This window comes from Aotus nancymaae, unplaced genomic scaffold (genome assembly GCF_030222135.1).
Source record: "Aotus nancymaae isolate 86718 unplaced genomic scaffold, 86718_ANA_hifiasm-v0.15.2.pri h1tg000036l, whole genome shotgun sequence".
NCBI classification, from domain to species: Eukaryota; Metazoa; Chordata; class Mammalia; order Primates; family Aotidae; genus Aotus; species Aotus nancymaae.
In genome coordinates, this window is record NW_026988450.1 from 34709113 (window position 1) to 34726105 (window position 16993).

Here is a 16993-nt window from a genome sequence, read left to right on the forward strand (position 1 = left end):
AGGGAGTGTGGCTAAATCAGTCCAGTTTCCAGCTCGGCGTGAACCTGGGATCCAGACATCTCCTGGATGCCCGGCGCCTTCTGAGATCCAGCCCTCCGCTTCCTGCAAACCACAAAATTCGCTAGGTTGGGAAATGCCGCCTGGTGCGATTCCAGAGAGGGCAATCTCTTTAAGGATAACTGACTTGAAGGGCCTCTTCACCATCCCACCCAGCTCCAGACTCTCTTCCCATCCTTTGCTCCTAGGATTTTACATGTTGCCTGCAAAGTGTGTCAAACTTAGGGAGCAGACAAACACACGAGTTCTTTCCAGCCTCGGTAACCGGATCGCTAGAGCGAAATTAACTCGCAGAAGTGTCCAGAGATCGCAGCCAGACCGCCAGCCTGCGCTTGAAGCAACTTGTAAGAGAGGCTGCAAGAGCCGCCGGGATGTAGATTTTAGTTCGTGGCCAAGCACAGCTACGACACCCCGTCCCTGCCCCCCACCCCATCCCCAAGAATGCATGGAGGAGGGAGAGATGACGAGGCGAGGGCCGCCTGCTTTTCTGCACGTCAGCGCCAGTTAGAAAGCCCTGCAGTTTTGAGAGATCAGGGGAAGGGATGGAGGGGCCAGGAGCCACGACTCCCTGGAGAGCGCAGGGAGGGGCGTGGGGGCCCCTTCGCCCACCTCCGCCCCCCTCACCTAGACAGCTGTCCCGCTCCTGGAATTCATTGGCTTCCCCCACCCCGCCTCCCAAATGCCACCCCAATCTAGTTTAGCCCCCCGCCCCACCCTCGCTGACCTAATAAGGCCAGGCAGTGTGCAGGAGAGCTGTATAAAAGCGCGGGCTTGCGGGGACTCCGCACCACCCCTGGGAAGAGAAGGCAGGAGCCGTCCAGAGCGGAGGAAGGCGACCATGGCCAAAGAGTGGGGCTACGCCAGCCACAACGGTGAGTGCAGAGGGCTGCCAGCAGGCCAGGAAGGGATGCTAGTCCAGGAGAGCCCCTGCCATTGCACAAAAATGGGCAACTTTAGAGAGCGCATTGGAAAATGTGGGTGTAGGAGTAGGATAAGACCTAACATTTAGTGAGGCTTTTCAACTCCCAAGTGCTGCTGCTGCTGCTTTTTTCCCTTCACTCATTTAGTTCTCCCTAGTATGGAGTTTTTATTTCCCTTGGAGAAAACGCAAGTGCAGAGAAGTTGGGTCACTTGCCTAAGATCCCCGTTGCCTCTGAGAAGTCAGACAGCCCGAGGTCAGGTGTGACTGGCCCTTACTCTGTTACACTGAATAAGCACCTAACCTGCGCTTGGTGCTGGTGTGAGAATCTCTGCTCTGCCTAAGTTTCTGCCTAATCCATGGGAAAAGGAATATGGGTGTGCTCTGAAAACCACAACATGAGGCTCAAATGTAGGTGATCAATAATCTTTTATTCCAACTGTATGATAGAAGGCGGCATTGGTTAAAAAAAAAAGTAATTAAGTTTATCTCAAAAATAAGCCTTTGAGCAAGCAAAGCAAATGCTGCATTAAATAGGGTCTTCAGGTATGCTATTCACAAAAGTACCAATGGGCCTGAAATGAATGGTAAGTCTCTTACTGCCCAGTCTGAAACCTAAGACCTTTTCGAAATCACTGTTTAGCCTTTGTATATTTTGCCGGCTTAGTCAATTAGAAAGAGGCCTTGGATTGTGCACCAAATATGTCCCCTCGACTTTATTTCCTAGGTCCTGACCACTGGCATGAACTTTTTCCATTTGCCAAGGGGGACAACCAGTCGCCCATTGAGCTGCATACTAAAGACATCAGGCACGACCCTTCTCTGCAGCCATGGTCAGTGTCTTATGATGCTGGCTCTGCCAAGACCATCCTGAATAACGGGAAGACCTGCCGAGTTGTGTTCGATGATACTTATGATAGGTCAAGTAAGTATGACAGTGAGGTAGAAGCACATGAATGTTTTCTATGTCCATGTTGGCAAAATGTGATGTATGGCACAGTACCAGAATTAATGGGGAGAGGGAGCACGTTATCTCTGAAAATGGAGATGACATTTGACTTTGCTTTAGTCATAAAAAATTTTATTTACGTGTTGAAGAGGAATGCCTCACCCTCCAACCTTGGTCACTGTGAAACAGCCCCATGTCCAAGCTGAAAGTTGGCAATGCATTCCCAAAATGGAACATGATAGGACAAAGATGACAATAAGCTCAAATGAGTGCTCTTCACACTCTGATGGCCTATACCTGAGGGCTCTTATGCTTCTTGTCCATAGTCTGGAGAGCGAGGCTTCCACTCTCAATTGTGTAGATTCCATTGTACAAAGCCAGAAATATAATAGAAACCCCAAATAGGCACTTTCTTCCCCTGGTGCCTGGGAGGTGGCCAATCCACGGGAGAGGATAGGGCCATTGTAGGGATTGAGACCATTAAATATGGTCTCCAGGTATGCTATTCACAAAACTACCAATGGGCCTGAAATGAATGCTAAGACTTGCCTTCAAGCCTTCAGTGGGTTTCATCTGATTAATCATTTTGGTGAGTATTTTTGAAATATCTGACTATTTCTTCTTGAGTAGTATTTGTATGTGAGAGAGCAACTGAAAAAATACATGTTTAGGAAAAGTAAATCTCTTTATTTCACACACTAGTAAGCAAATCAGTACAATAAAAGGAGGCTTAAAATACTTTATTTCACGACAAATGAGGTGAGAAAGAATCTTCCTTTAATATTTTGGTGCTTGATATACAAATAATGTCTTGTAGCCATATTTCTAATAAAGGTACCTTTATTTATATGCATAAATGAGCACTCTTAATGATGTAATAAAGAATGATATTTATAATTCCTACCTATTAGGAAGTTCCAAGTTATAGAAAGTTAAATTTTCTTAAACAGTGATTTTGTGTTGCTATTGTTTCCCTTTTCCCTTCTCTTTATATATCAAGTTCCATTTTGAAAGCACAATAACAAAATTAAACATATCTATTAGGTTGAACCACATGAAAATGCCATTTTTGTGAGCAAAAATAGTTGAATATTGTCAATTTCCTACACTTTATTCTAATAAATTGGACTCACATGTCCCTATAATAACTGTTCTGAATGACTGGACAGAAAAATTCAACAAATTGAACCAATCCATTTCTACATGAACAAACTCATATAGGCCTAGCCTTATTGTTTGAGGTCTACGTTATGGCTTTCCCTGGGCCACTTAGTGTGTCCAACGTCTTCCAAAATAGCTGTGCTCTGAATTCTATTTTGATCTAGCTTATATTGCCAAACCTTGATCTTAGGGTTTGTGCATAGTTTCCAATATACTTTGGAAGATATTTGAACCTCTAAATCACTCTGTGATGGGTTGAGATGTTTATCAACAAGCCCAAATTAATGCTGCTGAGAACTGTCTAGTTTAGCCATCAACATTGATTGCTTTTCTGGGAAATTTCTGAATTTTCCATTTCATCTCACTTGAATAGACACAGTCTAAATTAGACAAAGATGAAAGTTTTTGCTCGTTGTCTTAAAGAAAAGTGTAGTTGGAAGCAAGTCGTGGAGAAGGAGCTCACGTTTGTTCAGTGATAATCGTGCAGGCACTGTGGTGAGCACTTTAAGGTGCTTAATCTGAGTTAATCTTCACAGCAGCTCTGAAAGTTTGGTATTATTATCACCTTCTTAGAGATGTGAAAGTGGGTTCAGAGAGGTTTAGCAACTTGCCTGAGATCACAGAACTAGCAATGGGTGAAGCCAGCATTTGAACTTACATCCTTCTGGTTCTCAACTGTCCAATTCTTCCCGCTGCACCACACTACTGACCTGTTCTTTGGGTGGTGTATGCATCCTCGTTGTCCATCTGTTGTTTTAATTTTACTTTCCTAAATGTTAAAATGATGTTTCAATAATAATGAAACAAGCAAACAAAATAAGAAAGACAGAAAAGAGCAATCATTTATCTTGATATATCCCCAGACTTCATTTTGTGAGGAGTCCAGTGTCCCGGGAGTGGCACCATCCACCCAGCACACTGACCACATTTTGTCCATGAGGCCTGGGCTATAAGAGCACTTGTTTAAAGTAGACCTCTGTAAAAGAAGCATGAATTCACTGTTGACCAAGCTTATCTGAATCACAGTGCTGAGAGGGGGTCCTCTCCCTGGACCCTACCGACTTCGCCAGTTTCATCTTCACTGGGGCTCTTCAGATGATCACGGCTCTGAGCACACTGTGGACGGAGTCAAGTATGCAGCAGAGGTAGGAGGAACTGCCATAATCCATTTTGGGTCTCACACAGTGAAAATTGCAAAATTAAAAATAAGAACCACAGCAACAAAGCATTATCTACTGCTTTTGCTTCAAGTCTATAGTTATGAAAAGAGCTGTATTAGTTTTAGGTAAACTGAAGCTGCCAGGCATTCTAGGCTAGACAGGTAAGAGGGTATAGGTGAGTTGGCTTCATACACGAAGATTTCCAAGGTAACATTAAGAAACTGGGGCAAGTGCAGTGGCTCATGCCTATAATCCCAACACTTTACGAGGCTGAGGCAGGTGGATCGCTTGAGCCCAGGAGTTCGAGACTAGCCTGGGCAATATGGTGAAACCTTGTCTCCACAAAAATTACCCTGGCATGGCGGCATGCATCTGTGGTCCCAGCTACTCAGGAGGCTCAGATGGGAAGATCACTTGAGCATGGGATGTTGAGGCTGCAGTGAGCCATGATTGCACCACTTTACTCCAGCCTGGGCAACAGAGGAAAAGCCTGTCTTGAAAAAAAAATCAAAAAGTTAGAAATTGAATAGCTACTTAATAAGAAAGGCCAGGGTCCTCAATTGGATTGGAAAAAGGATAGCTAACACTTATTAAATGCTCACGTGTATCAACTCGTTTGATCCTCTTAGCAACCATATGACATAGGTCACAGATGAGGAAACAGAAGCATAGAAAAGACACATAATAAAGTCACACAGCTGGTGAGTGCTAGTGCTCTACCTGATACAGACTGGCTTCAGAGTTATCCAGTGCCCAATGCTACCTGTTTTATAAGAATATAGTGCTTTAAAAATAGCATTTAGAAATTCTGAATAATGCTTATGTTCTAATCTCTCAATGAACACTGTGCATATATATGTGTGCACATATCTATATACACACACATATTTACACACACATAGAGATATGTGTACACATATAGAATTTAATCTGAGCACATACTACCCTCTGTCTCAGTTAACCCATTAAAGGAAAGCATGAACTGTAAGTCAGATCAAGGCATCGAATTACAAGGGTTTAAGACAGGCCTCTGACATGTTCTTTTTATAAAGCCAAGCCAATAAGTGGTGGCACTTGTCTTGGAGGTGAGGACCAATTCATTTTTCCTGCCTTAATCTTTTCCACAGATAGGCTCTGGTTAACACAGGGGCTGTGACAGAGCCTAGAAATGTACTATGAACATGTTCTTAAGCGGAATCATTAGGCAGCTTGGTTATTAGTTAAATTAAACTCTAGGAAACCCAAAGTACTTCACTGTGATCTTTCCATTTTTTTAAAGCCAATCTAGAGAGCCATGGCAAGAAAAATTAAATATTGGGAATGCCTTCTAGACATCTTCCCCAACCAAATGGGAAAAGTTGAGTGTATTTCTTACAGATGCAGGCAAGGCTTTCAGTTTGACCTTTGCACATAGGATTATTTCATACTTTGGTCTTGAATACAATGTTTTTTAAGTACTGCAAATGATTATATTCTCTTGCAATTCTCTGTGACTCAGCATAGAAAGTTTGTTTAACTTAACTGGTGCCCATGTTCTAAATTAAGATCAGGTTGCCACCAGGTTTCAGAGCTCTGGCTGATAAAATGAGGTAAATACGTAATTTTATATGCTTTTTATTTAAACCACTAGAAATGTTACCAAAATATTACATGCTACTTTTTCAAATTTCCTCAACTTTTAGGAGATTGCTCAGCAACTTTAGACAGTACAATGATTGGGTTTATCATGGATAATATTATGCTTATTTCCATATTCCTGGAATTTACCTTCTAATCTGTCTCCTATGGTTTCAGCTTCATTTGGTTCACTGGAATCCAAAGTATAACACTTTTAAAGAATCCCTGAAGCAGCGTGATGGGATCGCTGTGGTTGGCATTTTTCTGAAGGTAAAGTAAAAATTGACCCTATATTTTCTTTCAAAACTTATTTCCCTACCAGTGCTTAGCATAGTTTTTCATTCTCTCATTTTACCTTCCTCCCTCTATATACATTTTTTTATTCATTCAACTCATCAAGATATGTCTGCTAAGATCAGCTCAAAATGTCTTACTTTTCTCTAAAAGTATATCTTTTACCACACTCCAGCACCCCTATTGCTTCTAAATTTTCCCCAGATGTGGGGTGTGTGTGTGTGTGTGTGTGTGTGTGTGTGTGTGTAGGGGTTGGGCCCAGGGCCTTAGAGTGAGTTTATTATGTGGTTGTGAGGGCAAGGATGGCATGTATTCATTTTCCTTTCTCACTGCTACATTTCGATTGCACTGGAAACCAGAAAAGCCAGTGTTGGGAACCATATGATGCCAAGTGCCTGGCTGGACATCCCTTCGGCTTGAGGTGGTCACCACTCACATGATCCCAGGCTAAGATAGCACATGGAATGTGTGTGTTGTTGAGCCAGCCTTGCTTTAAAGAGGACTTAGTGTCATTAACACATGAGGTTAGTGGTAACATAATCTAGATTTCAAGCCAGAGGTGAAAATCTGGCTTCTTTCTCTTTGAATGACCTAATTTGTTTAATTCATTGGGTCATCTTCGGTGCTTGAACACAGCACAGCAGAGGTGGAGTAAGTCTGAGAAGAAGACAGTGAGTTTAGTTTGGGATACATAGAGTCCATTTTGGTTCTAAATCTGTTTTTTTGAAAAGTGGAATGACTTTGCGGAGAAGGTCAAAGACACAGAACTAGATCAATGTGTAATTTTGTGGTCCTGTACTTTAGGGGCCTGAAGTCCAAATTTAGATCAGAAATTATATACTTTAAAATCTTGAGGAAAAATAAACTAATGTTTTTGCTTAGTACAAGGTATTCTGGCAGATTTATAAACACTAGTTGCAGATGAGTGAATCAAAGTCAGCTATGAAGACAATCCTAAATTATGGAGAAGTAAAAGAATTATACTTGGATTTCTATTTTCTTACAGATAGGACGTGAGAAAGGCGAGTTCCAGATTTTCCTTGATGCGTTGGACAAGATTAAGACAAAGGTAAACAAAAGTTATTTTCCCTTCTAAAACATAATGCAGATTATGCAAATTTTCTTTACACATTTTCAAGTATTTTTTTTTCACCTAAAATCTGTTACTAAGTTTGCTGGATATGCTAAACATACATATCAAAATAAATGCTATGATATTTGTATGGAATACAGTTTTTAGAGCAATTTCACATACATCAGTTTTTTTTAATGGTTATAGTCATCCTGTCGGATAATCACTTTCTCAATGAAGTGAGAGTCAGAGAAGTTGGGTGGTCACCCCCTCCTCGCCCAGCGCTCGCGCACACACACACACACACACACACACACACACACACACACACACACATGCCCTGCGTATATGCATTCATACCATAATGGAGCTACTAAATATCAGCCAGCACTTGTCTTTTGAGTCTTGGTGATGCCCTTTCTGGGAAGCACATATGAATTTTAAATCTTAACAATAGACTCATGTAAGTAACAAAAATAATTTAATTATTTTTTGTGACCATTCTAATAAAATATTGAGTTTTATCAATAGAGAAAGTAAGTATTCCAAGTAGAACATTCAATAAAAATACAAGCCTGATATTTTTGGTATCATCATCCAAAATATTAACTTACATGAAATAATTCAATTACACTTGAGATATCAGTGTCTCCTTTTTCTTGAGAAGTGATAGAATTATATTTCTACTCACAGTTAAAACAATAAGGAATACAATATGACAATGATTATGTCAGATCAAGTAATAATGTGCAAACCGGCTTCCCGCTTTGATCTTTATTTCTGAAAGGCCTATACTTTGTTTAAAAGTTCTATTTTCTCTATTGCATTTGAAATCCATTCTCACAAATAAAGTGGTGAGGGCATTGGGGTGGGCATGTGCATGCACCCACTCACTGCACCTGCACCTTGCTCTTACCCAGGGCAAGGAGGCACCCTTCACAAACTTTGACCCATCCTGCCTGTTCCCGGCATGCCGGGACTACTGGACCTACCAGGGCTCCTTCACCACGCCGCCCTGTGAGGAGTGCATTGTGTGGCTGCTGCTGAAGGAGCCCATGACCGTGAGCTCTGACCAGGTGAGCACCCTTGTGAACACATGGGCTTATGTTGCTGTCTGCCTATGTAAGATACAGATGCTAAATCAAAAATATATAGCTGCTCGGGCCAGACGCGGTGGCTCACGCCTGTAATCCCAACACTTTGGGAGGTCGAGGCGGGTGGATCACGAGGTCAAGAGATCGAGACCATACTGGTCAACATGGTGAAACCCCGTCTCTACTAAAAATACAAAAAATTAGCTGGGCATGGTGGCGCGTGCCTGTAGTCTCAGCTACTCAGGAGGCTGAGGCAGGAGAATTGCCTGAATCCAGGAGGCGGAGGTTGCGGTGAGCCGAGATCGTGCCATTGCACTCCAGCCTGGGTAACAAGAGCGAAACTCCGTCTCAAAAAAAAAAAATACATACATAGCTGCTAACTGGATACTCACTGAACAGCTCTATGGCTAGAGATTTCATAATCTGCCCTGATTAATTACAACCAGCCTGCTCAGCTTTCTAAAACTTGGCCCCCAAAGCGTACCAGTGTAAATGCAACTCATTTAAAAGTGGTTTTGATACTATGAGTTTATGCTCTATAAACACTTTAAAGGGTTTAGATTAATATGAGTCTTTGTTAATGTGGATGTTGCTAAATACTGAGCACTGGTAAGGAGATGGGATGATAAATACAGACCTGGAGAAGAGACGGATGCTAATGGAAGGGATTTAACAATTTTGTATGCTATATATTATTTCTGCAGTTTTACGGATACATAATTCAAGGCTCAGAAAGGTTAACTAATTCACCTGTGATCACACAGCCAAGTGCAGGATTCTAATCACAGTTCCAGACTGTTCCTAGTACTTTTGGCATCTCTTCTCAGGTTCCCTTCTTACTGTTCATCTAAAGAGTGTCCTAGTAGCATTCATTAAAGACACTTTCAAGGAAAAACTGTGTAGGAGAAAATAAGTCAGCAAGAACATGGAGAGGAAAACAGATTGAAGCAAGTAAACAACACAGGGACTCACAACCTAGAGCACGCATGTACTCAAATAGTAAAATCGGTTTCTCAGTGTGTGTCTCTTGCATAAGGTAACAGCTTTCATATTTCTGTCAGTTGTAAACTCAAGTATATAAAGACATTTTTATTAAAATATCAGATTTAACAACCTTGTTCAGTGATATAACTATTTTGAAAGAACGAATTTTTTTTCAAGGAGAAATCTAAAAATATTTTAATATAGAATCATAGTGTTATTAATGAGAATTTTTTATTTTCTTATCCTTTAAGAAAGAAAAGTCAATTTAAAATGGAAAATGTAGAATGAGTCAGATTTCTTTTTGCTCTTAAAATAAATTGACTGCATAAACTTATACAATAAAGGTCTATTAAGTTTTATTTGCACTGATACATGGATGTGGTCATCCTCTCCATCAAAGTATATAGTTCATACTGACCCCTCAAATAAAAAATAAATGTTTCAGAATTCAAGAGGAAAAGGTTGTGACTAGAGGGCATAGTGATCCTGTATAGAATGAAGAAAAGGGCTTTTACAAATAAAAAAAAAATGTGTGTTACTCAGGAGCTGCTAGCTAAATAGCTCTGGACTGAACACTGGGGACAGATTGTGTGGTTTGCTTATCTTGTTTAAAATGTCAGTATTGGCCGGGTGCAGTGGCTCACGCCTGTAATCCCAGCACTTTGTGGGGCAGAGGTGGGTGGATCACCTGAGGTCAGGAGTTTAAGACTATCCTGGCCAACATGGTGAAACCCTATCTTCATTTAAAATACAAAAAATTAGCTGGGCATGGTGGTGGATGCCTGTTATCCCAGCTACTCAGGAGGCTGAAGCAGGAGAATCGCTTGAACCCGGAAGGTGGAGGTTGCATTGAGCCGAGATTGCACCACTGCACTCCAGCCTGGTGTCAGAGTAAGACTCTATTTCAAAAAAACAAAAACAAAAACAATTCACCAGTGTTTACACCTCTTTGTTGCATAGTGTGTCCAGTTGATCTTGCTAACAGTCAGCCCCTGACCTTTGCAGATGGCCAAGCTGCGGAGCCTCCTCTCCAGTGCTGAGAACGAGCCCCCAGTTCCCCTTGTGAGCAACTGGCGCCCTCCACAGCCTATCAATAACAGGGTGGTGAGAGCTTCCTTCAAATGAGGCTGCTGGGTCTTGCCCTCTTCAGGAAAGGAAACCTGCCACTGGAGAGCTTGGCTCCTTGCCTCCTTCTGGTGCTCCTTACTCCAAGTCTATTTCATTTTTCCACACTGAGCAATGAATGTGAGAGATGTGGTCACCAAGAAACCAAAGTTAGTTTTGACAAGATCTGATATGAAAGCGTCGATTTCACATTTGATCTTTGTAATAATCATCTTTCCTATAAAAGTAGCATTTTTAGTAAAGTTTCAAAGAAGAAGAAACAGACGTGGAAGAGTAAAGATATTTAAAAAATAGCTAGCTATTGGGCACTAGTTTTTCTGTTATCTTAAATTTCACAGAACTTCATTGCTTTTATTTTTATATTATGAGTTGTCCATCTTAAAGAAATATGAGTAATTCTACATGTAGTAGAGATGTATGAAGATCATGTAACAATTAAACATAAGCCATAAATTAAAATGACTATGGACAGCAAGAATTGAGCTACTAATATGTTTTAATTCTTAACACCAGCAAGAAGTCAGTCATTTATTGAAATTTTAGCTACTGAGATTGCTTGGTTTTGATTATCAGTGAAAAGAAAACAATACAATCAGGAGTTTTAAAATTTTTGATTCAGTATTTGAATTTCTTCTTCATAAAAGTGGTTGAATTTATCCTAGTATTTATCTTTACCTGAAGGAGGGCCATTTATTTTTAATTTCACTATTTTTTTCTTTGCATGATTATTAAAATAAAGACTGCTTCTGTTGTCTTTCTCATTGGAGGCTGGAATGAATGATCACTAGAACACAAAAGAGTGAATGATGACACTTGAAGTCAAGGCAGTTGTACTGATCTCCAGAACCAATAAAGACATGAATGCAAAATGTTGAGTGTTGTGTTTTTTTAATGGAAAAGCAGTATAAATGACAAAAATGGAGTTTAATCAGGAGCAACAAACTTCGTAAGTTTGTTTTTATGGCTGAAAAATGGCACTAAGGACTGAAGTTATGAGTTTGGCTGCTACATTCCACAAGGAGGGACTAAAGCAATTAGTGAGAGCCTTCTGAGAAAAATGCAGACCAGAAGAGGAATTTGTGGCCATATATCTGAGAGTGGGAAATACTTTCCAGAGACCTCAAAATTGGTTTAGGATTCTGGGGTTCAGACTGGTGCAATGGGTATTAGGGGCATGAAATCACGCTGGACTGTAGCTTTTACATCCTTATTTTTTAAAATTGTGCCTTTAGAATGACGCTAGGCTAACACAGCAAAAATCCATATATTTAGACCTTTAAGCCATTTAATATAACACTTTAAGACATAAAGCCAAATTTTGCAGTTAGTGGCTTTGATACGTCTTTCATCACCTCACTGGCCAATAGGTTAACTTACTTTAGAAAGTGACAGGATTAAGTTCCTTACCTGAGGAATGTAAATAATACTGGGTCAGGAGAGTCCTGAGATGCCAGAAGTCAAATCACATGACAGAGTCCTATGAGGCTAAAATTATTTAATAGATTACCACCCAGGTGAAGTCAAACCAGGTTGGTCAGTGTGAACTGGAAGTGTTAATTAAATCCCTTGGAATTAGGAGGTGTGGAGCTTTGATCATTAGCGATAATACACAAACTGATTCTCTCAAGATACTTAGTAATGCTTAAGCACTGTAAAAGATGTATCCAGTATTGACTCTATGTGGGGGAGGAACATGTGACTTAATGCCAGCTACAAATAGTCCTTATTTCAGTACACAAGCTGACCAAGGTTAGAACTATTTTGAGGGAAAATGCCCCATCAAAGGAGGTTTCTTCATAGACCACATGCTCCATGAGGGCACGAATACCAGTTTTGCATGCTGACATTCACCTTGTTGTCTAATACTGTGTCTGGCATATAAAAATTGCTCAATTAATATTTGTCGAGTAAGTATTGTCATGAACATAGATGAATCCAGGAAAAATACTTATCTTTTTGAACAACACATTACATGTTTAATAGGAATATTGTTTTTTGTTTATCTCAGTTTGGATATCCTTGGAAAATGATCTTACTAGCTTCAGACGGGAGCTTTCTAGTAGAACATATTTCTCCCCACTCCAGTCTGAGTCATTGTCAATACTCACAATTATCACCCATCTTAAAATTTCCTCCCAGTTTCTCACAGTGCTGAACTCTAAGTGCTGTGATATTGTAGATGTCCATTACAATATTAAAGACATACTGTGTTCTTATTCAGCAGGGGGATCTTTTTCCTGATCATAAACAGGCTCCCAAACAATTGCATTTTAGATACACACAGCCTACAAAGGGGCATGGCCAGGAACTGCTGTGATAAAAAGTTTTCAGCATCTGCCAACTTTTGTTCTTCAGTGTATAATCATTGCAGGTATTTGAAATTTCAAAATAGGGCAGAAACTAATTTGAATTTGTGTTTCACAATATTCAGATGATCATATCATTAAAAGCCTATGGATAGGGCAAAATCAATAAGAATTTACCTAATATAGGGTATTATTAGAAGTATGCAAATATAGCTTTATCTATATCTATAATTTTTTTTTTTTTGAGATGGACTCTCACTCTATCACCCAGGTTGCAGTACAGTGGTGTGATCGTGGCTCACTGCCACTTCCGCCTCCTGGGTTCAATAGATTCTTGTGCCTCAGGCTCCCAAGTAGCTGGGATTACAGGCATGCACCACCATGCGCTGCTAATTCTTGTATTTTTAGTAGAGGTGGTGTTTCACCATGTTGCCCAAGCTGGTCTTGAACTCCTGACCTCAGGTGATCTGCTCACCTTGGCCTCCCAAAGTGCTGGGATTATAGAGATGAGCCATAGCATCCGGCCAAGACTAAGCATGCAAATATATTCTTAATATAATCCCTGCCTTTTAAATAAGCAGACAGGATATATTTATGAAAAGGCAAATAATTTCAGGAGTATTGATCCAAAATTCTTTAAACTGTACAATCAGTGAATATTTATGTAGATGAGTGGGAAGTATTCTACATAGACCATGCAAAACTGAAGTGCTCGGTATTTACCCGTCATCATTTATATAATTAAATATAGTTGAAATTGATCAGCTATTAACAAGTTTGGATACACGTGGAAAAATTAATGACAGTTATTAAAATGAGAATTGGCACAAATAAAATTGGCCTAAGAGAAATATGTGTGGTCTAAACCTACATCAAAGACTACACATAAAGAAAATTAATTAGATTCTAGGTTCTTTTCTAATGCCTTCTTGTCTGATATTAAAGAGGAGCTCTAGTTATGAGTAAAATGCATTATTTTAGCAGAGGAAGACTAAGAAGAGGTAAGAAAAATGAATAACTTTGAATGGTGGGTTTTTTAAATTTCATATTTAACATATATAAATTTAATAATTTTTGAAAACCTACCCCTAAAGTAGTACTTAAAGTCTTAAAATTCAAATGAGAAAGCAAAATTAAGTTTGAATGTTATTTTCACTTAGGTCATTAGATGGCAGCAAAATATTTAAAAATTTCATGTGAGTCACTAGATGGCAGCAAAATAATTACAAAAATGACTATGACATTAAAAACCATGCTATGCTTTATTCACATTAATTGCAGAGCAATAATTTAAACATTATTTTTGAACTGACAGCCTATTTCTGTTTTTAAAACGTTTATGATTAGCCATTAATGTCTATGCAAAAGGAAAGACAGTGAATGATTCTTACGTATTTTTGAGAGTCTTAATAGCCAAAAATAAGGCCAAAGGGATAAAAATAGTAGTTATTGAACTGAAACTTAAATAATGGGAAATTAACATTTTAAAGCCCTCATCAGTTTTCAGGAGGACTAGATTCAAGTCACACAACACTTGCTGGATGTGTGGCGTTAGGCAAGTTAATTTCTCTATGCCTCAGTTTCCTCATCTAGTACCTGCTTCCAGGGTGATTTTAAGAATTACTTGTAAATCACTTAGAATAGTCGTTCTGACATAACTCACAATAGGAGTTAACTATGGTCTTTTATTCATTAATTTTACATCAAGCAAGAAAAATTCAGATGCCTTATTCAACATCTAAAATCATGTTTCTTTCTTTACGTATCTGTTATTAACATCGTGAATCAACAGGTAATATTGAAAGAGTTTCCATAACAGGTTCACCTCTGCTTGTTATTGGTGAAAATGGTACTTAAAAACAACAATAACTTTTGTCCCATATACATAGCAGGCAAAACAAGATGTGGTCACATTAGAAACCAGCACATCACTAGAAGCGACGATTCAGTGGAGGACCAAATAACTTCCTGAGGAAGCTTCTGTTCCAGGAGCTCTACACCTCTCCTGAGAAGCATACAATTAGCAAAACATCCAGAAAATAAACCAAAGAGGAGAGTTGGAAAAACCATAGTGTTCATTTTGTTCAATATTGATTTTCAAATGTTGGCAAAAGAGAATCCCTTGGAGTGTGGCGTGAAGTGGAAAAATCTATCTTAATAGTAAATACAGAAAGTCTCCTGCCATGAAATTAATTTTGGACTTGTCTGGGCATGCTGTAAAATCAGAATCCTAAATGAGATGCACAAGTCACACCTGAGAGAAGAACTTGTACTTTGGGGGTGATTCAACTCCAAAAAAAGGAGATAAAACAGTCTAGGCGTAAAATCCAACATCAAGGAATTAACTAGAGAGTTAAAGAACTCCTTTAGATGTGAAGGTGTTTTGTAGGTGCTGCCACTTGACAACTTGACCACGTAAGTAATCACAGGTAATCAACAGGAGTAAGAGCGAATCTAATGGTGTAATCACAGGGGACCACATGCACTGCAGCAGCATAAAACCCAATGATTTAAAAGCTAATTTTAGCCAGGTTAGAATTGACTGTGCAGTAAACAGGAATCAGATCTTCCATTGTATTTAAGTCTTTCTCAGGTAGAGGAGACTGAAACTCCAGGGAAAATATTTTGGCCATTAAGTGGCCATTAAGTGTACATATTCTCTGTTCTAACAGGCCTATACATTTCTATTTACATATTCCGCTAATTTGAAATTTGGATGGTTCCAAATGAGTTTGTTTAGGGGAATTCTTACCCTAAAGGGAACCTGACTTCCATGAAAGTATAATACAAATGGAAGTGTTTGAAAATACTGAGCTTATATAATACTTCTGCTCCTGTGAGATCAGTTTACAGCAAGATCTAAGGCAGTCGCAAGTGGCACGTGGATGGATCAGAACCCCAAAGAAGGGGACCTATTAAGGGTAGGAAAATTGTACAAGCCAAGCACAGCAGATGTAAGGGCAAGGCCAAGAGCTGGGACAAACTAAGAACCAAGAAGTCTGCATGTCAGTGAATATATAGGAGCTCAGATTCTCACACAGGGAACTAGGAACAACAACACTTTTAAATTATATTCGTTAATATAAGTTGGGGTGTGTGTGTATGTGATGAGTTGTGGTGGCAGGGAGGTTTTATGACGATAAAGACCTTATCTGTTTCTTTATACTATTTATACTATTAACTTTATACTATTAACTTTATATCTGTTTCTTTATACTAGCCCCAGCACCTAACACAGTATCTGGAACCTAGAATGGAGCTCAAAGATATTTGTTACACAGTTGAAGGAATGAATGGATGGATGGACAAACTGATATTGGGATGGATGGATGAACAGACAGATGGTGCAATGAAATTCCTAAAATACTGAATTCCAGTCGAGGTCCATGAGCTACTGGGAGCTGTGGCTTTATCTTAGGAAGGTCAGAGGCTGGCATCTCAATGAATTCTTGCAGGAATATGCAGATGTCTGTTGTTGCAACCCAGGCTTCTCTGTAAAAAGAGTTTGCATGGAAGAAGAGAAGCAGCTTTACATATATTCAAAGCTTATCGTTTGCAAATTTGAATTTTAATAACTAATTTCACTTAGTATAAAAGAGACATGTTTTAGGAGATATAAAAGCAAGTCTCTCCCCGCATATTTATCTTTTAGCACTCATGCTTCTAATGTGCAAGTTGAAGAGGCAGATTAGCAATGAGTCTGTGGCATTAGACTCTGATGACACTAATTGGCATGATTCATGCTCGTACTTGAACTTCCCCACTCTCTCTTTTCTCTAAGTTTGCCTTAATTTTCTCATTAGTGACTTTAGTTCTCCATTTCAGTCAGTTTTGTGTGGAGATGCTTATAGCAATTTCACATACGTAATGAAGATACCTCTTCCTGACTCAAGTCCTTGTTTCACAGTCATGATTGGCAAAGAATGATGCTTTTGAAAATCCAGTAAGCATTTCCAACTGACACATTCCATTCCACACCAGCCAAACAGATGGTAAATTCAGGTAAATTTCCTCCACAAACAACATAGGTATATACAGCCCATGTATGTTCAGGTACTTATAATTACTACCTCAAGCTTTATAATATAGCTGAGAATTAAAGAAAAAAAAAGCTTTACCTCAGACGGTAAATTACTAGAACTCACGGTCAATTATGATGGTGGTGGGTTGGGGAGTGGCAGCGTGGAATAGTAAGAACTTTGTGGCTTAACTTGTAACTTGATAGGTAAATTTCAGACAGCCTGTTGTAAATATT

General features: G+C 39.5%; 1 protein-coding gene across 1 annotated transcript; it reads left to right on the forward strand.

The window, feature by feature from the left end:
- The first annotated feature begins 822 nt into the window (after window positions 1–822).
- CA3 (carbonic anhydrase 3) lies at window positions 823–11301 on the forward strand. Its single transcript, XM_012471025.2, has 7 exons — window positions 823–929; window positions 1704–1901; window positions 4113–4231; window positions 6041–6133; window positions 7164–7226; window positions 8150–8305; window positions 10313–11301. The coding sequence occupies exons 1-7, from the start codon at window positions 896–898 to the stop codon at window positions 10430–10432; spliced, it is 783 nt and encodes a 260-aa protein (XP_012326448.2). The 5' UTR covers window positions 823–895; the 3' UTR covers window positions 10433–11301.
- The last annotated feature ends 5692 nt before the right edge of the window (window positions 11302–16993 follow it).

Coding starts and splice junctions, on each gene's coding strand:
- CA3 (XM_012471025.2), top strand. CDS start 896: ATGGCCAAAGAGTGGGGCTACGCCAGCCACAACG. Junction 930..1,703: donor GGGCTACGCCAGCCACAACG/GTGAGTGCAGAG, acceptor TTTATTTCCTAG/GTCCTGACCACTGGCATGAA. Junction 7,227..8,149: donor TGGACAAGATTAAGACAAAG/GTAAACAAAAGT, acceptor GCTCTTACCCAG/GGCAAGGAGGCACCCTTCAC.